Source organism: Rhipicephalus sanguineus, chromosome 11 (genome assembly GCF_013339695.2).
Source record: "Rhipicephalus sanguineus isolate Rsan-2018 chromosome 11, BIME_Rsan_1.4, whole genome shotgun sequence".
NCBI classification, from domain to species: domain Eukaryota; kingdom Metazoa; phylum Arthropoda; class Arachnida; order Ixodida; family Ixodidae; genus Rhipicephalus; species Rhipicephalus sanguineus.
Window position 1 is genome coordinate 34,675,444 of NC_051186.1, and position 26,177 is coordinate 34,701,620.

At 43.9% G+C, this 26,177-nt stretch overlaps 1 protein-coding gene across 2 annotated transcripts in view; it reads right to left on the minus strand.

Moving 5' to 3' along the window:
- LOC119374511 (uncharacterized) overlaps positions 1 to 24,028 on the minus strand; it is a 55,960-nt gene extending 31,932 nt beyond the window's left edge. For both annotated transcript variants that reach the window (XM_049420430.1, XM_037644642.2), the window contains exons 1-7: positions 23,825 to 24,028; positions 19,176 to 19,229; positions 15,600 to 15,659; positions 10,945 to 10,977; positions 4,777 to 4,836; positions 4,177 to 4,245; positions 3,304 to 3,366 (exon numbers count right to left, since the gene is read on the minus strand). In XM_049420430.1, coding sequence (XP_049276387.1) covers positions 3,317 to 3,366; positions 4,177 to 4,245; positions 4,777 to 4,836; positions 10,945 to 10,977; positions 15,600 to 15,659; positions 19,176 to 19,229; positions 23,825 to 23,909 — 411 coding nt within the window. In that variant the 5' untranslated portion in view covers positions 23,910 to 24,028 and the 3' untranslated portion in view covers positions 3,304 to 3,316. The remainder of the gene's footprint in view (positions 1 to 3,303; positions 3,367 to 4,176; positions 4,246 to 4,776; positions 4,837 to 10,944; positions 10,978 to 15,599; positions 15,660 to 19,175; positions 19,230 to 23,824) is intronic.
- Positions 24,029 to 26,177: the final 2,149 nt, after the last annotated feature.

Sequence of the window (26,177 nt, forward strand, 5' to 3'; positions counted from 1 at the left end):
AACCGAAAGCATCTGTGAAAAAAAGGTTAACAAAAGGTGAACAAACACAAAAATAAAATGACAAAACACTAAAAAGAAAACATCTAAGGGGTAACAAAAGGAGAACAAGCACAAAAATAAAATCACAAAACACCGTAACAACACCAAAATTAAGTGCCCATCAATCAAGCATGTGACAGCACAATGCAGGCTGCAGTGAAAAGCACACGACAGTCACGGGTGATTTACGGTAACACTGAACGATCCCCACGTGCTTCGCCCGCTCATCATCATCCACTTCGTGGAGATGCGGTGTTTTTTTTAAGCATCGGGACATTAGGTGGACCAATTACATCCTTGTTTACGCTTGCATAGATGGTTTGATTTCAATATTTTTAAGCATCGGTACCTCAGGCAGACCAATTACACCCTTGTTTACCCTAGCATAGATGGTTTGATTTCAATATTTTTAAGCATCGTACCTTAGGTAGACCAATTACATCCTTGTTTACGCTTCCATAGATGGTTTGATTTCAATATTTTTAGGCATCGGGACCTTAGGCAGACCAATTACACCCTTGTTTACCCTAGCATAGATGGTTTGATTTCAACACTTTTAAGCGTCGGTACCTTAGGTAGACCAATTACATCATTGTTTACGCTTGCATAGATGGTTTGATTTCAATATTTTTAAGCATCGGTACCTTAGGCAGACCGATTGCACCCTTGTTTACCCTAGCATAGATGGTTTGATTTCAATATTTTTAAGCATCATACTTTTTAATTTTGATTTCAATATAAGCATCGGGACCTTAGGTAGACCAATTACATCCTTGTTTCCTTGATTTCAATATTTTTACGCTTCCATAGATGGATTTCAATATTTTGATTTAGACCAATATCCTTGTTTACCCTTGCATATTTTGATTTCAATATTTTTACGCATCGGGACCTTAGGCAGACCAATTACACCCTTGTTTACCCTAGCATAGATGGTTTGATTTCAATATTTTTAAGCATCGGGACCTTAGGTAGACCAATTACATCCTTGTTTACGCTTGCATAGATGGTTTGATTTCAATATTTTTAAGCATCGGGACCTTAGGCAGACCAATTACACCCTTGTTTACCCTAGCATAAATGGTTTGATTTCAATATTTTTAAGCATCGGGACCTTAGGTAGACCAATTACATCCTTGTTTACGCTTGCATAGATGGTTTGATTTCAATATTTTTAAGCATCGGATCCTTAGGAAGGCCAATTAAATCCTTTTTTACCCTTGCATAGATGGTTTGATTTCAATATTTTTAAGCATTGGGACCTTAGGTAGACCAATTACATCCCTGTTTACCCTTGCATAGATGGCTTGATTTCAATATTTTCAAGCATCGGGACCTTAGGCAGACCAATTAAATCCTTGTTTACCCTTGCATGGATTTTGATTTCAATATTTTTAAGCATCGGGACCTTAGGCAGACCAATTAAATCCTTGTTTACCCTGGCATGGATGGTTTGATTTCAATATTTTTAAGCATCGGGACCTTAGGCAGACCAATTAAATCCTTGTTTACCCTTGCATAAATGGTTTGATTTCAATATTTTTAAGCATCGGGACCTTAGAAAGACCAATTAAATCCTTGTTTACCCTTGCATAGATGGTTTGATTTCAATATTTTTAAGCATCGGGACCTTAGGTAGACCAATTACATCCTTGTTTACCCTTGCATAGATGGCTTGATTTCAATATTTTTAAGCATCGGGACCTTATGCAGACCAATTAAATCCTTTTTTACCCTTGCATAGATGGTTTGATATAATAAGGAAACGCAGTGAGTACTTTTTACACCATTGGCATATGCTACAGACAAATAGTCGTCATCGGCAAATTTTCTGCTGTGACACCGCATACGGATAGTGAATCCTTGTATTGGTTCGAGCGTGCAGTAAGGCTCGTCGCTCTGAATCATCATAAAACTTCTTACTTTGGAGCTCAGCGTTCTATGCTTGATGTAGTTGGCTTTCTCTCGATCACGGCTATCCGGTATGCTTTTTATGCCTGACTGATATCTAATATTTAAACATACACTGTGCCGCTGTTTCTTTTTTATTTTTCGTTTTTCTGGTCGTCCGTTGTCGACATTGTGTCGTGGTTCACCTGTTGTGCGAGACTAACAAGCCAAAATTTACATGTCAATGAACCTACAACTACGTAAGATTAAGGACACATTGAACCACCGTTGAAAACGCAAAATACCACTGAGAGGGAGCTCTGTGGGTCCTCGTTTTCGGATGTAAAGCCCGCTCACTTTCAATTCACAATCGAGTGTCTTGTCATGAACAATATGAGCTGCAACTGTGAAATTACATTTTCAATGTCGCAGCAGCGAAACACAGTTGGCAAGCGTAAAAGTTTTCATGACACTAAATGCTCAAGCAGAAATGTATCACTGGCAATTCAGTATGTCACGTTCATACGAGTATATTGCAAGTAATCCTTGAATAAACATGAATTCGATGTTCCACCTCATATTGCTCACGATAGTACGTTTTCAATTATATTGCACTGTAGTACACATAATAAATGGCTGACTTGTACTTCTAAGGCTACGCTGTATCATAATTTTGCGATTCGTTTGATAACGCTAATATTTTTTTCTGTTGTATTTAATCTGCTGTGTCCTGAACAAGTGGAAGACAATTGGTGCAGCACTTTCATGGGGTGCTTTTAATGTGTGTGAAACAGAGACATATTTCTTGGCAACACACGAGATGGGGGATGAAAGCATGCCGAGAGTAAAGGCGTTATGCTTTCACATAGTAGTGACCAGGCATTTCTGCAACCTGGCTCCGCAAAAAATGTCACTTTAACCCTACAGCAGCTATTAACAATGGGACCTTCCTATCATTTCCTTTGAAGTAGAAATCATTGAACTGTCTTACGTTTTTCGAGCACAAGCAATAAAAATATTCTAAGGTAACGGAAACGACGGCGGAGTCAGTCAACAAATGACGCTGTGCTTATTGCCTCAGACTGTGTACAGCAAATGTAGCACATTGACGTGCGCGAGCTGGTTCAAATTCAAAGAAAGTGCCGCGCGAATTAACACGCAGACAGGAGACACAGATAGACAAAGACGAGCGCCATCTGTGTCTAGCTGTGTCTCTCCTGTGTTCATTTAAGTCGAGCTGCATTTCTACGAACAAATGTAGATGTGGAAATACTGCCTCATGTCCCCAATCGTCATCGACTTTCCTTGTCTGTGCCTGTCTCTTCAGGTGGTGAGAAGTTAAGGAATAGCACGGGGACGACAAAAAATGCATACCTGTTCAGGCCGTTCACTGCGTACTTTCGGACTTTTCCTCTTCGTTCTGCTGATCGGCTTCACCTAGGAGCATATATAGGCGGGGTATTGATTGATATAAAACGGTTCCTTATGATATACGCAATGCCAATTTATGTGACAGGGGGCCGTTGATGTGACCATGACACCACAACTGGTTTTCTCCTGTGGTCCTGCCTTCTACTTTTTTGTTGATGCTGATGGTGTTGCTCCTGTATACATTCCAGTCTCCAGGCAAATATCCGGACCTCTGATACAACCGGAACAGCAATTTACTTTGCTATTGATTCCAAAAATGCTTGCGAATTGTGTCTTCTCAAGTACACGCGTTGTTTTGTTTTATTTTGTGGACTTTTTTGCTCTTCATATTAACAACCACTTTAAATAGCTAAACAAATCTGTGAATGCATAAAAAATGCGCGAAGCTCAAGTACACTGTGACCTGCGATGTGCACTAAGAAATTTTTTCAGCTTCATACCGTAATTTAATAGAATGTCCCGCAAGATAAATTATTGTTTACAATAATTCCACTTTTCACTGATTGGCCTAATTTAGACATCACTATCGCGTATCGTTCTAACCAGGGCACATCTGTCGTAAATCATCAGCAATGCACTGATCCATGTGTGTGTAGAGACGTTTATACCTAGTACGCTGGCCGTACTGGCACTGCGTGTACTCGGTTTAATCAGCATAAAACAGCAGTTTTACTTCTGCGCCGGTTAAGTTGAAGCACAGCCTAAATAGAGAGCGTACGTATATGAGGGTTACTAACTATTCAGAAAAATTGTTTCATATAAGACTGGGAATCGCTGCATAGTTAGCTTCCGCAACATAACGGTCGGTGTACTCACCCGCAGCTTCATTTTTAGCTCCTCGATTTTGCAATACCGTCGATGCGATACTGCTTCCAGTAGTGCCCACTGAAATACGCATAACGCGGGTCTATTGCACCTGCTGTGGTGACAAGTAGTAAGAATAAAAAGAATAATGCAGATCCAACCTATATTTACGCGTCTATGGAAAGAGAAACTTTCATGAAGCTGCTAACTACACCCTATAAAACTGGTCTTTTTCATTTTTTTCTGGACGACATTGGGAAGTCAGCAGTGCCCGGCAAACATTCTTACGGGAAACACATGATCCATGCGATCATTCATCACTTTGCCTTACGCATCAGTCTATTTCTCACCACGACAACTCTGGTGTAAGCTGACTTTGCAACATAGCTATCTCAAGGATCAGTCTATATTAATTGGCATGATACCTTCCTACTCTTGTTCAAGTTTTCACACGAGCACTGAAGTTCTTTAGAACTATTGACGATTGCCTGTACATGTAAGGAGCACCCACGTTGTCAAGTAATTATACGCTAGTTGTCATGCTTAAATCAAACGTGCTGTCTTCAAAAAATATACAATTGTAATCCATATAAATGCAGCAGGTGCACTTACATGAAGACACTGTCTCAGTTGCAACTTGCGCTGTATAAAGTCCAGTACCACCTCCAAACCCTGTTAGTAAACACGCAAAATGAAAGGATTTTATCTATTATTCATGCGTCTAAATTACTTTCTGCATTAATGTTTGTTGCACTTAGCTGGCAGCAAGAGTGGAAATATTCGTTGAAATTATTCAAGGGAGACATAGGGTACGCCGTGCAGCGTAGTGACGCAATGAGCCCAAGCTTGTCGTTAAAGTTGTTTTTTCTGTGTTCATGCATGGAGGAACGCGTTTCATACCATAAACATTTGATATTGCCGAAATATTGTCGCTTTATTGACTCTTCTACTTACGCGCTCGTGCTCCCTGTGCGAAAGCATCATAGCAATTCTGCACGGTCGTATGTAAAATTCAAGCAGATATTAAATGCGAAGCATTTCTTAGCGAACCTATGGCACTTTGAACGTTTATATCTACGTGTCTATCTGTCTATTTACGTATCTATCTGTTTTTCATTAAGGAGCTTTCTCTCTCTCTCTCTATCTATCTATCTATCTATCTATCTATCTATCTATCTATCTATCTATCTATCTATCTATCTATCTATCTATCTAGCCGCCTACGTCTGGGTGCTCTCATGATCGCCTCCTTAACTTGGTGCAGACCAAAATTAGCATGGGAGGGTAAGAGGACTTGACGAATATGACTGTCTGGTCATGACATGAATAACATGAAAATCATGTCGCGTACGTCGTCAAACCCTTTCGTCCAGACAGGTATGGCACATACCGTTTACTATGGGCCGTCGTATACGGGTACGCGCCACAGGTGATTGGTAGTTTATATCTGCCAAGGAACGGCGACTACAGACTGGTAAAAACCGACACCTCCAGCTTTGACGTTACATCCTCTCGCGTTCGGATCCATCATGCCTTCCTAATGAGCCACATTAACTATGTAGCATCGGCCCTTAACTGGACTAGAACGGAAAAAATAAGCTAAACGCTCTCATCCGTAAGAGCATCAAAAAGGTACTGGGGTTACCAGTAACCACATGCTCTGACAAATTAAGACAACTCGGCATGCACAACGACATTGATGAAGTGATCGAAGCGCAGGTCCCCGCCCAGGTGGTCAGGCTGTCGTCAACCAGGGCAGGGAAACGCATCCTAGACGAGGCTGGCATGGATCCCAGAATGCTTGCTTAACGGGAAATCACCTTATCCAGGGAGGTCCGGGAAACCTTTGTGGTCAGCCCTCGGAATATGCACCCGCAATACAATGTAGGGAGGCGAAAAGCCCGAGCACGGGCGATATTACAGAACGCCGCCGAGAATCGAGAATCGACTGTCTTTGTCGATGCGGCTCAGTACGGCAAGTCTAGCACATTCGCGCTGGCAGTCATTGACGGCAACGGGGAATTACGCTCCTCAGCCTCGGTCAGGTTAGCTACGAGCGCAGTTGCAGAACAGGTCGCCATAGCCCTGGCCATGACCGACCGCTCGCGCACCAACGTGTTCACAGACTCACGAGCGGCCATCAAAGCTTTTGAATCGGGTAACCTAGCGCGAGATGCTGCCTCCATTCTAGAAGAAAGAACAGACCCTGGCACTCACTTCATCTCTTGGTTTCCCGCCCATATGGGTGCGGACGTTCATCAGCACGTACCTAACCTCAACGAGCTTGCCCATGACCGAGCGCGAGATCTAACGCGCCGCGGCGGCATGGAGGCTTTATGGGGTCAGGATGAAATCCAGCATAACGATCCGCTCCTTACGTTTCATGAAATTACCTCTTACTATCGGCTTAGTAGAAGGGCCTATCCTCTTCCTCACCCGAAGTTAGATAGGTCTCAGTCAATTACACTTAGAATGCTCCAGACGGGCTCGTTCCCCTCGCGCGGCTTTCTCAGTCGTATTTCCACAGACGTTGACTCAAGCTGTCCGGACTGTAATGAGTGTTATTGTTCCTTAGCGCACATGCTTTGGCAATGCCCCGTGTTTCCTAACGGCCCTCTATCCAGTGAAGCCGACTGGGAAGAGGCACTCCGGAGCCCATCGCTCCAGGCACAAATCCAGGCAATCCAGAGGGCCCAAGAAAGGGCGGAACATCACGGTGTCCCAGCCCCGACTTGGACGCGGCCAGCGGCTTCCGCGGGTCCCCGATAGGGGTTCCCGCGAAAGCTCCTCAGGATCAAATAAAGTTCATTGTCTGTCTGTCTGTCCAGCTTTGACCCGACGAATGCAAAGAATAAAATTCGGCAGATCCCGCGTACCGTAAGAATCGATGCTATGCGAAGCATGCGCGGGATGGTGACTGTGGCGTAATTTTTTCACATCGAGAGAAACGTTACGGAATGACGCTAGAGAAATGTGGAAGTGGTATACGCACACTCATATGTTGAAGAGTCACATATGTATTACATAACCAGTTGTTTACAGTTGCGTCACGATGCCAACAGCAACATGGGTGTTACCAACACCAGACGCGGTAAGCTGATATGCAGTGCTTGTATTCTTCAATACTGGATAGCGCGAATCCGAACAGGACAAAGAAGGAACACAGATGCACAGGACAGGTGTTACTTGCAACCTAGCATCATTTAGGAAAGTTTCCCTAGATGTATGGTACGCAGCCGAGTGGCACGCGCAGAGCGCACTGCACGTACGTTACAGTCACAGTTGTTACAGTAGCGTTACAGTTGTTATGCTTATACTTGTCCGTTATGACGGAGAACGCACGCACGTTTCACGAACCTGTGTGTATGTGTAGGAGTCCTTGACAGTTCTTTAACGAGGTCATCATCACCATGATCAGTGAGCACCAGCAGCCGGACCGTACTTGTTATCGGATCCGTTCGTGATCGCGGCTACAAGGGGTCTAAGTGTAGTGAAGTGCGAGGTATAGTGCAGCTGGTGGAAATCCTGGATGCCTCTTACGATGAAATGATCTATGATGCCTCCTGTCCTGGACGTGGCAACGAGGTCTTTTGATGCCCTGTCCACATCCAAGCCGTCGTTCATGCAATATAGGGACCAGATGTTGTTGGTTCTTGATAAGTCAATGTTGAAGTCACCGGTAATGATGAGAGGCCTGGTTCTCTCAGCAGATTTATTGTAGGAAAGCATTCACCCCGGTTTTCCTGTAATCCACGTAGTCCACGTTGCGGACCACGTGGACGAGTGAATGGTAGTTGAGCGTATTCCAGGGGTGTTCTGTCTTCAGCTCCCTCACTTTCCTTGCGTCGGCCGCGATGATGTAGCGGTTACGGTGCTCGGCTGCTCACCTGAAGGTCGCGGGTTCGATCCCGACTGCGGCGGTCGCATTTCGATGGAGGCAAAATGCTAGATGCCCGTGTATTGTGCGATCTCGGTGCACGTTAAAGAATACCAGATCGTCAAAATTTCCGGAGCCCTTTTCTATGGCGTCTCTCATAAACATATCGTGGTTGCGGGACATAAAAAATCCCAACGATTAATATTATTATCACTTTCCTTGCATGTCAATGTGTGTGTTCGCCGTTACTGTGTTCGTTGAGACTATGTATCACCTGTGGCACATACCCGCATAACATGAACTCTGATATGCGGATATATGTGCCACACATGACTGAGAGAAAGGGTTTCATGACGTACGCGACAGGTATTTTGCGTTATTCATTTCATTACCAGTGAATCGTGTTCATCATACACTGATCCCCTGTTGTGCCAGTTTGGGTAAATTACAAATTATGGAGACGACCAGGAGAGCGCCCAGACATAGATAGATAGATAGATAGATAGATAGATAGATAGATAGATAGATAGATAGATAGATAGATAGATAGATAGATAGATAGATAGATAGATAGATAGATAGATAGATAGATAGATAGATAGATAGATAGATAGATAGATAGATAGATAGATAGATAGATAGATAGATAGATAGATAGATAGATAGATAGATAGATAGATAGATAGATAGATAGATAGATAGATAGATAGATAGATAGATAGATAGATAGATAGATAGATAGATAGATAGATAGATAGATAGATAGATAGATAGATAGATAGAAAAGGCCGAAGTGCCTGAGGTTCGCTAAGAAATGCTTCGCATTTAAAAATCAGGATCCCAGCAGGAATCGAACCCAAGCATGCTGCGTGGCAGTCAGCTATACTTCCACAGATCCCCGCCAGGTCTGGAAACTGCTTTGGAAAAACGCCCTATGCAAGCGTAATGACGGTGCAACGTCAATTGTGGTTGTGGTGCTGGCTATCTAATTGTATAACAAAGCAATAAGCGCTACATATGTACTCCTACGATGCAGGCGTCATGTCAGGTCAACGTCTGTGGCTGAAGTGTTCGCTCCGCTTTGATAGCAGTCTAATAAACATTACATTTGTATTCCTGTGATTCAGCAAGCTATATTCAATCGTCGCTCGACCCCGGATGAATACGCTAACGAAAGTTGCGTATGACGTTCACATCCTCGCGCCATAAAGTGCACTTTTTTCGATAATACGATACTGCTTCGGCCAGGTGGGAGGCGGCCCTCCGCAGCTCCCTCCTGGATGACCAGGTATGGGCCGTCCAGCAGGCCCGCGGAGCGGCCGGCAGGCTTGGTCTGACGGTCCCGACGTGGGAGTCGCCCGCTGCGCGCTGACGCGCGCCTTGCAGGACCCAAATAAAGTTTTTCAACCAACCAACCAACTGACGTATGTGCTCTAACATGAGTGCTAACATTACGTCAGACCATAAGTTACCCTTTAAACGCCAGTGTTGTCGACGTGCCTGGTAAACCCACGATGTTCACACAACTACTACACTTACAAAAACACGTCGATCCACCTCGTAACGCTTGACTCAAAGCGAAAAAATGCAGCATAGCACTACTCGCTGACTGCTTCGCATGAAGCCGATTCCCACAAAGTGTGGGATCAGCCGAATTTTTTTAAATAAAGAAAATTCACAATTAGAAAAGTTATAAGGTCAGTGAAACTTTGTTCTAATACCGTATCGTATGTTAACTTCATAACATGGCTCGCAAATTTCTGTCGTTTGTGCATCGTTGAGGGAACAGATCGAAAATTGCTTACGTGAATTCACGACAGCGAGCTTATCCTAATAAATAATGTGCTTGCGCCAGGTTATTGTATGGGTGCACACTCGACAAGATAACACATCAATACAGAACAGGCCTACAAGAATTAACGTCAAAGAGGTTTTCGCTACAATTTTTGGCCACGATAATAACCTTCTGTTCCACGTGTACCTCCGTAGGCTTAAATCCGAAAAGGTCAGTGAAGAATTCGCTCTTTATTTCGGGAAGTGCTAGCCACCACACGGCAGTTATTTATACATTTGTCTACGGCCGGGAACATCAGGTAACATCATTTTCTGAAGTTCTGTTATGAGATCGCGATACCATCGTGATGTTTGTCCTGTGTAATCAGCACCACTTCGCACTCATTTTATGGGAGAGAGATATCACGATGAAAGTTAAGCAGCAATATGCAAGCATAATTGTCAGATAACAACCATTGTTTGATTTGGTCAATGGGGGTAGCACTCGGCTGGCAAGCTATTTAAAGGAACGAACGCAATCGAAGCCATTGTAATAATATTTGATGGCTCCGTTGTGTTCATTAGTTTCGGAACTATAATAAATTTCTTCAAACCAAGGAAGGACTTTCTTTCCTTGAGAGATGCGTATTGGTATAGACGTTTATGTGGTATTAAACTAATATCACATAAAGTTTTTTTTTCGTTTTCTTTGTATCTGCTTGTCTCAACTCCACGTGCATTCTCTCGTGCTGTCACAACTTTTACGAGCTCTATACCAGCCATCGTTTAAACAGCCGCTTTATGTCATTGAGTTTAGCGAGAAAGCGCTTCAATACGTGGCATAGATATTAATTTCTCGGTTGATACGCTTGTTATAATGAAGCTATCAAAGTGATAATAACTGAGCACTGCTAAAAGCTTTCAGAGAATCTATAGCAGCACGCGTTTATATGCGTCCGTGTACGCTGTTACGGTCATGGGAATAAGGGGGAAAATAATGTGTATACTCTACTGAGCGTTAGGGGGTTCTATCCCTCAAGCTGTAAAACTATGCTGTCATATCACTTCTGCAGATATTGTAACTTCCATAACGTTTCACTTTCGCATAAGGAAGGCGCAAATGCACTCACCGCGATGCTTATGGACCTCCGTTGCTCCAGCTCCTAAAAGTACACAAGAATGTACGTGTTTTCCAGATAAGAGAGTTACAAGAGTACCTGATTTAGGTCTTAGTGCAAAGGAAAATGTTCAACATGAATGAAAAGTGACTACGAAGATTCATTTCAGCACTACCACATTGCGGTTGGTATAGTGCCTTCGGGCATTTAAATAGGGGACCTTTAGCTTGTACGCATGCGCGAACCTTTACGTTCGGAACATAAACGTTTAAGGAACGTAAGCTATCCACCGGATAGGCTTTACGTTTACGGCCCTATCTCGCAAATGCACCTTCGTTCGTGGCTACTCGCGATATCCGCTTCGCGGAGTCTCCAGCCAACCAGTCAAGATAAGCCGAAGTGCGAGCGGCGAGCGCCACTTACGATCACCTTGTTTCAGCCGGATTACCGAGGCTAGAGCGACCTATAATACCGAATCCGTGAACATGAGAGGCCTAAGGCCCCTGACCGCCCCGACAGGCTGGATAGGTGGCGTCATCTAGCGGGGCCCAGGTGAACCAGGCAAGGACAAAATTGTTATTGCAGAAACATCGGGCATTCTACTTCCAATGTAAATGCCTTGCAGCGGCATAATTACGAATGCGTTGCCTTTTTAATCACTTTTTCCCTAAAAAGCAGTAAGCGGAAACAAACGTGTCCATGACTGTGGTTGCACGAAGTGTCACAAGATGTCAACACCATCGTCCGGTAACCCGGTATTGTTACACCCTTTTACTTATACCGGGATACTACACACGCTAAAAACTTCTCTTGGAATTTTGCCGCAGCGGTAATTCAATATTATCTAAATTAAATGTAGTTTAAATGCAGTTTTTATCACCATTTAGTGGTTTGAGCAAACGTAAAGGTATACGTTTACGTACGTACGTAAACATTTACGTATGGCGAGCTAAAACGTTTCTAAAACATGCGTTCCGGTAAAACAGTAAACGCAACCCGGTATTCCGGTAACACGGTAACGTTAAAAAGTATACGTACAAGCTAAAAGTCCCTATTCATCTCAACTCGAAAGTAACGTGAATTTTAATGTCATCAGAGTGATTTATTGCTGTCACATTTCCCACGCATTAATAAGATCAGTGAGTCATTCCCAAATGCTGCAAATTAACAATTTCATGGAGTAGCACGGTAACTAGTGCGGTATTGTAGCTGCTTTATGTGTTTTACAGGATGGACAAATTCGTCGTGCGACGAAATTTTATTCGATAAAATGACACAAAGTACGTGGCTAAAACCCTCCATCTTCAAGTCACTTGAGTGAGTTCCTGAGATGCCTGGCTCTTAGTTACTTCAACCATATGCACCAACGTTTGGGGCATACTGCACACATTCACTGCAACTAATCGTGTGGTGTACATGCCTTCAGTCAATCGGTTTACTGTTCTTTACTGTGCGAAGTTGTCAATGATGATCGTCTGTTGTCGTCATGTTTTCCTGCATTTTGCGTAATGTATCTCTCAAGACCTAATTCCCTATATTCTCATAAGAACGATCTCCTGAAATTCATGATTACCTTACACAACTTTTTATCGTTTTACGCATAGCCTGCAGTGAACCTATTGTAGAACAGTATTGGAGCATTTCGATTCGCTCAGTTATTATGTTCTATTAGCGTAATATATTTTCGTTTTGCTTTTAGCCATAACAATCTTCGAGCCCACTGATATGAATAAACGTGAGCAGTTCATGCAATCCTTTACATGGCGTTCCTCGCACGTCACACTATTCGCTAGGCAGGAACAAACTTCTATGCACCAGACAGCTGGACATTGTTGAAGTACCTTCTACTATCAGTCATAATGAGCACAACAAATAAATGTAGCGTAATCATTTTAAAGGATTAATCACATATGTGGGATGAATGTTACCACGTTGTCGTTATTCTTACTTTTTCTTGCGTCCATGTGAATTTTGGACCTTTTTGCGAAATGTGTTGTTGACTGAGCTAACGCACTACAAATGGTTGTGGTAGACGGCAGTGGACACCTGCATCAGCAGCGAGAATGGAAATATCTATATCACTGAGACGATAACAACTATCGCTGTAACGGTGACGACTTTTTTACTTCGAGGATGTGCCCGCGACCGAAAGTAAGATGCTATGTATTTAAAATTGCACTAACCTGCCGGGTTTCCGCTTGGGCTGTGTGCAGTTTTAGGGATGTTTTTGGCTTATTCTTTCTTAAGATATGAAAAATATTATTTTTTTTCTTTGTTTGTTTGTTCGTTCAATCGTTCGTTCGTTTTTTTGTTTGTTTGTTTGTTTGTTCGTTCGTTCGTTCGTTCGTTCGTTCGTTTGTTTGTTTGTTTGTTTGTTTGTTTGTTTGTCTGTCTGTTTGTTTGTTTGTTTGTTTGTTTGTTTGTTTGTTTGTTTGTTTGTTTGTTTGTTTGTTTGTTTGTTTGTTTGTTTGTTTGTTTGTTTGTTTGTTTGTTTGTTTGTTTAAGTATACATTGTTGCCAAGAAACTGGCTTAGCAATACGCGCCGAACCCAGGGAATGAAGGTACGAAAATTTTCGCTTTATCTTGGGCATCACACGCTTAAAGGCCGCATGCGATATTTGTTCCGCTCAGGATACGCAGGATATCACCGTTGTGTCTTAAAAACGTGATTTCTCAGAGGAAAGGTTTGGCCACCGGCGCATGTCTAAGGGGCATAATAACAGATGCGGTTATATAAAAGCCCATTTGTATTTCACTGCTGTATTCTGCGAAAGCTAACTGGCAAGGCATCAATAATAGTGCAGCACCCAGAGCCAACACAGTGTGAGGATGGCTCGACAAGAAAAAATATATCTCATATGAATATAAGTTACTGGGGTGGAGAGAGAACCCGCATTTCCGCACATACGCATCTGTAGCGTCCTTAGGTAAGACATCGTTGACATTAGACAGTTATTGTTTAGCGGGTTTAGCGGAATAGCGGGCTTAGCGGAATAGTGGGACCGAAATGCTCATGCGCAGTACGCTAAATCACCCATAGCGTTTACCGTACGCACGCTATTTTTTTTCAGATTTAGCGTTACTGTGTTTGCGTGGTTAACGTAGTGTACGTGAAACATGGCCGCGGTTTCGGCCGCCCGCTTTGAACTGAATTTAGCGCTGATCAGGACGGATTCACTTCTTTCGCAGCAAACGACTGCGTAGAATGGTTTCGCTTGCCTTCAGGTAGCTTCGACGCCCGAGTATTACGGATAACTTAGCGTAGTTTTTGAGAACGCTTCCCCTTTCGAACGTCCCTAGGCCTAACTAGAAGATCGGTGTAAACAAATCTGCAACATAAATATTTTCGCTTTTGGTGCGTGGTTCACATTTATTTACTTTTATTGTTACTAAAAAAAGTAGTAATATTGCTGCGTGCGTGGATACAGGCGAGCATTCTCAGTTTTTTTTTTCTTTTCACTTTTTAACGCATTCACCCTTCGCTAGATGACGCCACCGTCACAGCTTGGGCACGTAAACGCTATCCCCCTCAACTAAAACGCGCTCTCCGCAACGAACGTTTCCGGCGCGGTAACGCTATTCCCTTAACCCCCGCTATCGCGCTAACGCTAAACTGTAACTGTCTATTTAGTTTCAATCCCACTTTTTTGTATGATGTGAAGGAGATGTTGGCGCGCAAATAAGGTGCCGACTACTCCTTTACATGAAAGGATTGAGCATACAACGCAACAAATAAGGAAAAAAAACAGTATAATATGAAAAAAATAAAACACACAAACATAGATATGTCAAACAACACCACCATAACGTAAAAGAAAATTTCCTAATGAAATTATTAAAGTCCATAATAATGCACTTAGTCTTCATGGAGAAGAATCCACACATATCGGCAACATATACAGTACAGTATATAATACAGTATAATACTGTGCATATAATAGGTAGGACATACATATAATACGTGACCTATAAAGTAACAGAAAAATAAAGTATTAGGAACCTAAATGCCTTAATAATTGCCAGCAATTCCACTCTCTTTAAGAAGGCGTTTTAACGCTTTTAAACCGTGCGTCTCTAAGGCTCTGGTTGGCCATGGCCGCAGACCCTTCCTTATACTGAATGGTCTGTAGTCTAATGTCATTAGTTCTGATTTAAGACGGCTCCTCGGTGTGTAAAATGTGGCCAGTCCAGAAGGAGGTGGCATACTTCTTCGTCCACAAATCCACATTCGCATTCGGGTGTTTCAGTTCGCATTACTACTTTTACATTTCTACTAAATATAACAATGATTATCCCCTTTCCTTTCTCTGGCTTCATTATCTCTTACTTCGTGACAGTAAAAAACAACATAGGAAACAACGGACAAATGCACATAGACAAACCAGCGCTGCGTATTCGTCTGTGCTTATTTATTTATTTGTTTTTTGCGCTGTTTTGAACAACCAACTAGCCCGAATCACCGCCCTGTTACTCCGAATGACTGTCACTGCATACATGTGAACATAAAGAATGAATACTTACCAATAGAATGAATACTTACCAACTAGCTCAGCTCTCTGTTATTCTAAAACAAGCGTTATAAAATATACAATACTTCATTCCAGCGTAGACAACGTCGTTTGTGAAAGCCAGTTCAAGCATCTTGTATACAAACAAATCAACTCACCTGGTTTCTTCGCAATCTTCGGTTTTGCATTAGTTGTGTGGTGCTTGGTCTTATGGCGCGCTATAAATCAAAGAAAGCAATAACTTATTTGCGCAATACTGGAATAGCTTCTTGGCCGAATAGTTGCACAATTAAGGCGCTAGCACAAGTAGAAACCTTCGTCCTGCCTTAATTCTCTTTTAACTTGTTCTTGCAGTGTCTGTGGGTTATTTTCTCTTGTCCTGTCTTATAGCTGTCGTTACCAAGATCATTGAAAGCGACGAGGACGAAGAAAGGCACAAGTTAGGCAAAAGTTTCGCTCTCGTCGTTATATTCGCGGTTCCCTTCACTACCAGCAAGCCCTAGTGGAAACTCTATTCAACTTCGGTGTATTCTTGCATTTTTTTTCGCGTTACTAGAACCATCATGCCTTGCAATTACAAAATTACCGATATGCAAGACAGAACATCAATGAGAACCAACAAACAATCAAGCCAAGGAAAGTATAGGGGACGTTATTTGTAGTAATTATGATATAAATGTGAAGAAGTTAAAGTGTACGAAAAGACAACTTGCCGCCGGCAGGGACCGAACCTGGAACCTTCGAATAACGCGTCCGATGCTCTACCAATTGAGCTACGGTGGCGTTCGTCCTGTGCATTTAAACCGCTGTGCATTTTAAACCTGGGAATGTTACTCAGTGCTCCTCGTAGCCATGACGGCGAGTGAGGAACACTCTTCTTTGCCTGCAGGCGTCACGTAGCACGTGGTCTTGTTTACGAGCTGGCAGCTGACCAATAATCCCTCGCATACTACCTGACGGCATCAAGTCTGCCAGACCCTCGCTATGAAGTAATGAAGCAAGGGGAACTTAAGGGCTCGTTTTCTTTGTTAGACACAACGTCAAAAAGAACCGACAGACAATCAAGCCAAGGAAAGTATAATAGGCATTATTTGTAGTAATTATGATATAAATGTGAGAAAAACAAAGTGTACGAAAAGAGAGCACAATATGAAACGAGCCCTTAAAGGTCATCTTCTTTCCTTCCTCCTACTACATGACATTCATATAGTGTTTTTTAAGCAGGTTCAAGCAATGTCGTGGCTCTATAGTAGGGCACCTGCTGGCCACGCAGCAGGCCTGGGTTGGATTCTCACTCGAACCGACAATTTTTCTCATTTATTTTATTTGCATCTTTCTCAATTTTTCGCTCGCGGACATTGCTGATTTTTCGCTCACAAGCAATGACGTCGACGCCGACACCGGAATTTCTGCGAAGTGAGCTCTTTAACATTGTATCGCGTGAAAATGTAGGATATCTAATTCGAGCTTTCTCGCTTGTTCTCCTATGGCATCAATGATGATGATTAGTGGGTTTTTTTGGCTCAAGTGCCATGGGTGGCCAAAGATCGCCATCCTATGGCGTCAATGTAATGGGTGATGTTGAATCTGCCGCGGCAAAACGATGGCGGGAGGAAAAGATAAAGAGGAAAAAGAAAGAGGAAAGATAAGGAGGATAAAGAGGAAAAGAAGAAGTGTTCAACCAGGGCAACACGGGTGTCGGCCTCTTCTCTGTCGCTACATCTAATATTACATTTACTTTTGCGAAAACAAGTAGGGGCATTCTCGTGACGTGAAAATAACGTTTTTTAAAGATGATGAGATCAGTGATTTAAGCATGAAATGTTTTTAGCTCCCGTTGTCGGCAGCCTTCCAGTGACCTTGAGCCAAATGCCAGTGCCGTTATCCGGGGCCTTAAAACGAGACATCCAGGCAGCTCAACTAGAACATACGGGCAATCAGACGAGATCATCCGGGCATCGTGGTGAGACCTCAACGAGACATCCGGGCAATCAGCAGAAAAGTTAAAAAAAATTACATACCCATTACGGACCGCATTACATACCTTGGCGGTGATCCAACCAAATTACAAAATATATAGCTTCAGAGTTCTTCTTAGCATTTGTTCTCACTATCAATGAAGCTGTAACTCCTACGTTTGTCTTATTTAGCATTTACAATAGCGGCATTCCAATGGCAGATAGGGCACCACCAACGTCGCTCGAGCGTCAGCTGCACGGTCGCTAGAGCTGGCGCGCTCGCTATCTCGACGGCCATCAGTAGACGCCTCATATGCGTGCTGTGCACTGACCGCTTCCTTCGCGTTGAGACAGCCAACACGAAAACCGCTTGGCTCCCTGGAGCGGCCGTATTCGCTGAAGCCAGCGTTTTGTAGAGTTACGTGAGATCAGATCCAAAGCTGGCAGCATTACTTCGTATATTTATTGCTATCACTTTCATTGATTCGCCCTTGTGGCAGAGCTGGAATTTTTTTTGTTTCAGTGGCTCTATATATAGTTGACCGGGTGTACTTATAATGGTTTCCTCAAAATAATACATTCAATGGCACAAATGCACTTACAAGTGCATGTTACAGCTACTAATGTGCGGCACGTATTTTCACCAGCAATAACATTTAGATGAAAGAGATAACGTGCTCTGAAATCACTTCTGATAATAGTTCAATTTACTGATTAAAAATCGTAAAGTTCGTCATCATCGTCGTCGTGATCATCAGCCTGGCTGCGCCCACTGCAGGGCAAAGGCCTCTCCCACGTTTCGCCAATCAACCCGGTCTTGGGCTTGCTGCGGCCACGTTGTATCCGCAAACTTCTTAATGTCATCCGCCCACCTAACTTTCTCTCTCCCCTTCGCGTAATTGCCTTCTCTCGGAATCCAGTCTGTTACTCTTAATGGCCAGCGGTTATCGTGCGCACGCGCTACATGCCCTGCCCATGCCCATTTCTTCCTCTTGATTTCGACTAAGATCCGTTTGTTCCCTGATCCACTCTGCTCTCTTCACGTATGTCATTTCCTTCCCATGGCTCGCTGCGTCGTCCTCAATTAAAGTTGAATTCTCTTTGTAGGACTCCAGGTTTCTGCCCTACGGGGCAGCAACCTGGAGATCTTATATATATATATATATATATATATATATATATATATATATATATATATATATATATATTGAGTGAAGCTGCAAATAACAGCTTCACTCAATTCTCATTCTTCTGGTTACTGCACTCTCATGTTCCGGCTCCGTGGTCAATACATACAACGTGAAAATGAATGTAAGCAATAGTGGAGCTATACAGGAATGTACGAATTCCTTATTTTAAAACAAAGGTTGAATAAATTTTAGAAGCCGTCTCGAACAAAACGCTTTCGTGCATCTCCACTACGCAATAATTGCGAATGGGTCTATTAGTCCTTATCTACAGGTATTGTATTAGCTGACGTTGCTGCTTCAATATAGTGCATGCGTTCAAGCGGCTGCACTCACTCCCCTTACATTAAACGCCGTTCCTTTCCGTCCTCGACGTTGGCTGTGTTAGAACGTTGACAGAAAGTTAGGCGCTAATGACAAATTGCATATATTTGTTCACCTTGTCAATTAATACATTGACCGTAGAAAAACGACTATTTTAAAACTGTCTTAGGTTACAAGTATATTCGACGCTCTTCTCAAGTAGTTATCGAATCAATTCAACATCGTGGCGCTCTTAAGTGTTTCAGCAAAGGTTTTATGTACTCACTCGTTTTAAGCTTCGATCTTGAGATCTTCATCCTTTTTAACTTTGGTTTCAATCCTGAAAAATCAAGCGATATTGTATACAGTAATCACAACGATTACAAACGCTACCACAAAAAACTTGACTGACTTTTATGTAAGAGGTATCTATCGAGGTAGAATACACGCGCGTCTCGCGTGCCGAAGCCGGAGTAAAAACACCGTATCGTGTAATGAACTTGGGTTTGTGGGACTATAAAAGCTATAAGCTATAAAAGACTATAAAAAGAGCAGCTTCTGGTGTGTGGCACAAGGTATCTTGAAAAATGTCATCGCCTCTCGGGCATTTGTGTTCTATACGTACCACAGTCAAGCGTGTCCTGTGGTCGTTGCGAATATTAAATGCGAAGCATTTCTTAGCGAACTTCTGCGACTTTGAGCGTATCTATCTATTTATCTATCTATCTATCTAATCTATCTATCTATCTATCTATCTATCTATCTATCTATCTATCTATCTATCTATCTATCTATCTATCTATCTATCTATCTATCTATCTATCTATCTATCTATCTATCTAGCCGCCTACGACTTTGTGCTCTCCTGGCCGTTTCGTTAATGGGATGTATACCAAGATTGGTGTGTCATAACATGGCCTTATTACGAACATAAATGACAGGTCATATCATGAAAATCATGACACGCATGTCATGAACAGCATGATTTATATTCCGTGGCCTTAGGCTCTTGAGGCCGTTCCGTTAACTTCATATATACCAAGATTGGTACGGCGTGACAAGAGTTCATGACGAACATAATGACAGGTCCTAACATGCAAATTATGACGCGCATGTCATGTGCAGCATGATTTACATGCCATGGTCTCGGGACGCTCGCGGTCGTTTAAATGAAGGGATATATACGAAAACTGGTATGTCGAGACATTTCTGTATGACGAACATAAATGAGAGGTGGTAACATGAAAAGTGACATGACGTCATGTATGTCATGATTTACATGCCTCGCTCATGGTGCATTCGCGGCCGTTTCGCTAGCTTGATATACACCAAAATTGGTATTGCGCGATGTGACTGTATGAAGAGCATGAATAAGAGGTAGTAACATGAAAACCATGACATGCATGTCATGTATGTCATGATTTACATGCCACGCTCATGGTGCATTCGCGGCCGTTTCGCTAGCATGATATACACCAAAACTGGTATTGCGCGATGTGACTGTATGATGAACATTAGTGACAGGTGGTAGCATGAAAAACCATGATATGCATGTCAGGTACGGCATGATTTGCATGCTATACTCATGGTGCACTCGCGGTCATTTCGCTCGTTTGATATACACCAAAATTGGTATTGCGAGATGTGACTGTATGACGAACATAAATGAGAGGTTTTAACGTGCGAATCATGTTATGCATGTCATGTACGGTATGATTTACATGTCTCTGTCATGGTGCTTTTCCGGCCGTTTTGTTAACTGGATATATACCAAAAGTGGTATGGCATACATGAGTGCATGATGAACATAAACGACAGGTCATGCATTCTATATACCAGAATATGCGTTTCATTGGCATGGTGTATACTAGATTGTGCATGCATGCGTGCATGGCAAACATGCGATGTATGGTGGACTAGATGCCATGGCATGAGTGATTTCATTTGGCTCAAAGACAAACAAGGCGATGTATGCAGCTCTTTGCTGGCTGTTTCGCATTACATCGATTCCCACAGTGCGTGGGATCTGCCGGATTTTTTTTTTTTCGAGAGCGCCTAAGTTGTTTGATTCATGGTCAGCATGGTAAAATTTGAAACATTTCTTTCCCGAGATATCCGTAAGCACTGTGCCATTGTGTCTTCTGTCGTCTTGCATCGTTTCTTTGAGCTAAACATCAAGATGTGGAGTGCCAACTTGCCCATCACTCTGTTCTGTTCTGTTTTGTATTTTGTTAAAATGCTTGTTTCACGTCGCATACGAAGGTTTCGATGAAGGGCGTTCTATAACCAGTTGTCAGCAACATTAACAAAGAGATTTTAGGTAGTTGCGAATGAGAACAGACTAGACGTGAGGGGAGAAACCGATATAAAAAATAGCATCCCCGTGTCGGCTCACTAAAACGCAATTTAGAAATGCTGTAAGTCATGAACGGGAACGCAATGCTGGCCAATGATGGTACACTTGAAACTCGATCTAATGAAGCGATGAAGACACCGGAATTATTTCGTGAAATTGGGATATTCGTAAAATCGAGAGAGAGATTTTTTTACGCTCTTCGAAATCTAAAATTGTAACGTAGCGACAACCAAAAGCTACCGGACCACTGTGCTTGCCACCAACCTACTCCTGCGCATGGGTAAAGTCCTCGAGGACGGCTTGAAGGGCGGCCGTGACATGTAGCCTCCCATATTATCATCATCATCATCATCAACAACAACAACAACAACCTGACTGCGCGCACTGCAGGGCGAATGCCTCTTCCATGTCCTGCCAATCAACCCGGTCCTGTGCATGCTGCGGCCACGTTATACCCGCAAACTTCTCAATCTCATCTGCCCACCTAATTTCCTGTCTCCCCCTCGCGCGTTTGCCTCCTCTTGGAATCCAGTCTGTTACTTCTAATGACCAACGGTTATCTTGCCTACGCGCTACATGCCCGGCCCATGCCCATTTCTTGATTTCGACTAAGATGTCCTTAACACCCCTTTGTACCCTGACCCACTCTGGTCTCTTCTCGTCCTTTAAGGTTACCCCTACCATTTACATTTGCATTGCTCGCTGCGTCGTCCTCAATCTAAGTTGAACCCTCTTTGTAAGCCTCCAGGTTTCTGCTCTAGGTAAGTACTGGTAAGATGCAGCTGTTGTATACCTTCCTCTTGAGGGTTAGTGGTAAACTATATGGCCCCTTGTCGCCCGGAATAGGGGGTGCCATGTCCAGGCGATGTAAGCCAGAAAGACCTTTACGTGAAGCAATGATGGGTGAACAATATGAAGGGACGCGGGGAACGAATGAAGTGATTGTGCGAACAGGCGGGGCGAGAAAGTTGCAAGGAGACAATTAGTGCCGATACGTAAGGGCGCTACCGACTGCCATGTCCATTGCTCCATGCATGGGCGCGACGTAAAGCCTAGCCAAACTAAAGCTAGGGCCGTGAGTACGGTGCCTAGACGTTTTAATGCGACAGCATTAGAGCGCACGCTCGAAGAAAAACCCGTCTTTGCAAAATTTAAAGGAAATCACCGCAATTTTGCTTAGTTATTTCTGGAAAAGCTTCGTTAAATCGGGCTTGGTGGCTAATCCACTTCGTAAATTCCGGTTGATGATAACATTGAGCACCATGGGTATTTGCTGGGTAATCGAAATTTCTTCATTAATCGAGTTCAGTTAGACCGTGTTTTAAAGAGACTGGCAGCCGGTTTTTCTCGACGCAGTTCTTTTACGGCGCAACAGAAAGCACACCCTGCGTAGTCTTTTTGGCTGCAGCGGTTCATACCAAAAGCACGTTGACATTTTATAAGCAGTATTGCTCGATCTGCAACGCCTCTAAAAACGTACGAAGGCGTCCTCCAGCATCGCTGTAAAGCGTTAGCGACGCCGATAGCCCTCCTCGCAAACTGTGCATTACGCTCAAGGTTCAGCTTTCACTGGAGTGAGTGAAACTGTGGTTAACCACTTTCATATTGACATTTTCAACCGTTTTTGAATATAATAAGCAGGTTGAATAAGTTTAGCAGGTAGAATACGTCAGCTCCCAATACCGCCTCGCGAGCCAGGCGCTCGTGGTCTCCGCGATTACTTCCGGCAGTGCATTGCCAGAGCTAATCGCGGAGGCCACGAGACGCTTTTAGTACTTCTCCAACTCGTCGGCAGGTTCCTAGAGCGAAATCGCCTATGAAGCACGCCTCCGCATCACGGAAAATAGCAGGTGGGCCCGGAAGCCCTTCGGATGCATAAATATCGTTGGCACCCGGACACAGTGGGGCGCCCGTGTGCAAACCCTGCGCCGAAGACACGGCTTCCTGGCACGCACCGAGGATGAGGCCGCCAAGCGCAAGACTGCCGTGCGGACTCTACTACGCCAAGCGGAGAACGCCCTGTGAAGTGCCAATGCGCAGAGAAAGACTACGGTGGTGCCATCTAAACGATTACCTCTTGTGACCCTCGGAACCGCATGCGCAGACTAAACTATGCTCATACTTTCAGAGGCACACAATGCCCATTACAGATTGCGCACTAGGCAGTAATTAGTACGTCCAACTTGCTCCAGGACATTTCCGCATTGGCTTGAAGTCAGATGGTGCCAAAAGTTTTGCGCCTGTTTTATTGCTGAGATTGAAGCTAAGGGCTCCGTTTTAACGTCGATAAGGTTCCTCGTTGGCGAAACGGGTCGGCTGAAACAAAGTTTGCTTGCAACACCTCTACGAAAACATCATGGCTAAACCGGAGTCCTAGCAGTGTTCAGGGACGCCGAGAGCAAACGAAGGCAGCTTAAAGACTAGCAAACTGCGCTACAATTTTTTTACAAGTTGTAGCGACACGCTCTTGACCAATGAGGCGCCGTTACTCATCTCTGCCGTGGTCTACAGTTTAATGGCAGTGATCCCTGGCACCTACAAGAAAAACATATTACAAAAATCCTGCAGTGTAGACTTACTGGGTTTCGATATTCTAGAGAGAGCCTCTTCGAAAAGCAGGATAGTGAGGGCGACGACTAGGATGATGACAACGGCGAGTCTCATTATCTCCCACTTTGCAAGAAAAGGTTTTCGAGACACTCTAATCGCCAAGCGCTTTTCTTCAGACGACGCTCGTGCAGGCAATGCGACCTCAGCTTTGTCCGAGAGCGGTGGTTAACAAGTGTTTCGTCGCAGACAATGAAAGCAATGTAGATTATGCTGGCTATGTTCGACAACATTAGCCCGACACAAAAGCGCTAGCTCTTCGTGGCTCTAACCCAAAAGAGCGTATTAGAACAATCAGGTGATAGCTCATGCCAAAGAAAGAAGTCGGCATAAGAATTTCAATCCACTCTACAAAAAAAGTTAGCTTTGCCGAAAACAACCTGGCTGAAATATTCTCTGACGAAAATGTTTAGTGTACGGCAATTTTGTGAATACGGTCCCTGTTTATTTCCTATGGACTCGGGACCGTGCCCCAGCGTCCTTGCTTTGCTATCAGGGGTAGGCTATAGTGACCATAAGATGTTTCGCTACTGGGAAGCACCGCAAATCAATTAAGGCCTTATTGAACTTTGTGCGTGGCAGTGGCCTATTGCATAGGCTATAATACTCCCGCTCTGCTTTTTTTTTTCGCGCGCCAGCTCTTCTCTCGCCGTTTCTTTCAATCTTTTTTTTCCCTTTCCCCCTCCCCTTAGTGTAAGGTAGCAAACCGGATGCTACAATTCTGGTTGACCTCTCCGCCTTTCTCTCACTTTATTATCCCTCTACATCTCTTCGCTGCTGATCACCAGCTCACAGGATCAAATTCTTGCGATGCTGACAACATTTCAGCGGAGACTAAATGCAAGAACGCCGGTGTACCATGCAATGAGCGCACGTCGAAGAACCACAGGTAGAAAAACGTTATCCCGAGTTCACTACTACGGCGTGCCTCATAACCAGATTGCAGTCTTTGCACGTGGAACCCCAGACGTTGTCTTTTACATATATGCACTCGCTTATGAGAGCCCATGACAAGGATACCGGGGTTCTGCGAAGGCACTGCGGATCAGCTTAAATCAGCAAACTGAGAAATACAAACGCATGACAATACAGGCGACAGTGCAAAGGTTTTTTCGGGTCCCGTAAGGCACCACTGCACCGGTATGTGCGGCATTTCCTTTAGAAAGAGTCCCTTCTTGTAGCACACGGACGAACTGACCGAACTACGCCATGATCTGGGGCTGTACACTGTTGAAGTAAATACAGTTAAGCCACTGATGAAGAAGCATCATAAGCAAGTGTACAGATGGGCAATATCACCTACTAACCATTTCGTTTATGAGAAGACCACGAAAGGAGCTCTTGTAGATTAAAGCGGTGTTCATTCTCCAAGCCCACATTGCAAATTGAACACTGCGGCACCATATACACAGAGACGTGGCAAAGGCAAATAATAGCGGCATTTGAAGATTATCAGTCAGTCAAGAACTTTAATTCATCGGTCCTGAGGAGTTCAAGCCGCCGGGGGATCCAGGGGGGGGGGGGGCGCCCTAGCAGCCGCTAGCGTAGGCGACGCCCGAGTCGGGGCGGGAACGTGATGGCGTTCCGCCAGTTCTTGGGCCCTCTGGACTGCCTTGAGTTGTTGGTGGAGCTCGGAGCTCCTGAGTGCCTCTTCCCAGTCGGACTCACTCGTGAGAGGTCCCTGAGGTAACGCGGGACATTGCCATAGCATGTGCGAGAGTGAACAATAAAGTTATCTGCAATCTGGGCATTGGGGAGTGGTGTCTGTGTTGTAATGGCTCAGTCTGCCCCGTGATGGGTACGATCTCGTTTGTAGCATGCGAAAGGCTACCGCTTGCGCACGTTCGAGCTTTGTGTGCGGTAATGGGTATTGGCTTCTGTTGTTGCGGTAGTGAGAGGTGATTTCGTGGAAGGTTAGTAAGGGGTCGTTAAACTGTATGTCTGGGCCCAGCTCTTCGGTGGCTGAATGATCGTCGCGGCGGGTTAGCTCGCGAAGATTATTACAAAGATTTCTTTACTGCGGCTAGGTTTTAAGGTGACTACGAAGAAAAAATTGGGGCATCTACGCACTAGCCGTGCGAAGACTGAGGGAGCAGAGGAGCTGGTGGCGTTGCCCTCCTCCTTTCCTTCCTCACCCTGACTTCCCTTTCCCACCCCTCGCTATACTATACTATACAAGGCTATGCTTGATCTCCCTTTTTTCTGTTTCTTATTTTGTGTCTGTTTCTTTCTATCTCTTTCTCTATCTCTTTGTCTATCTATTTCTCTCTCTCTCTTCCCTTTCATTCTCTCTACTCTATTTCTCTCTCTCCCTATATATATATA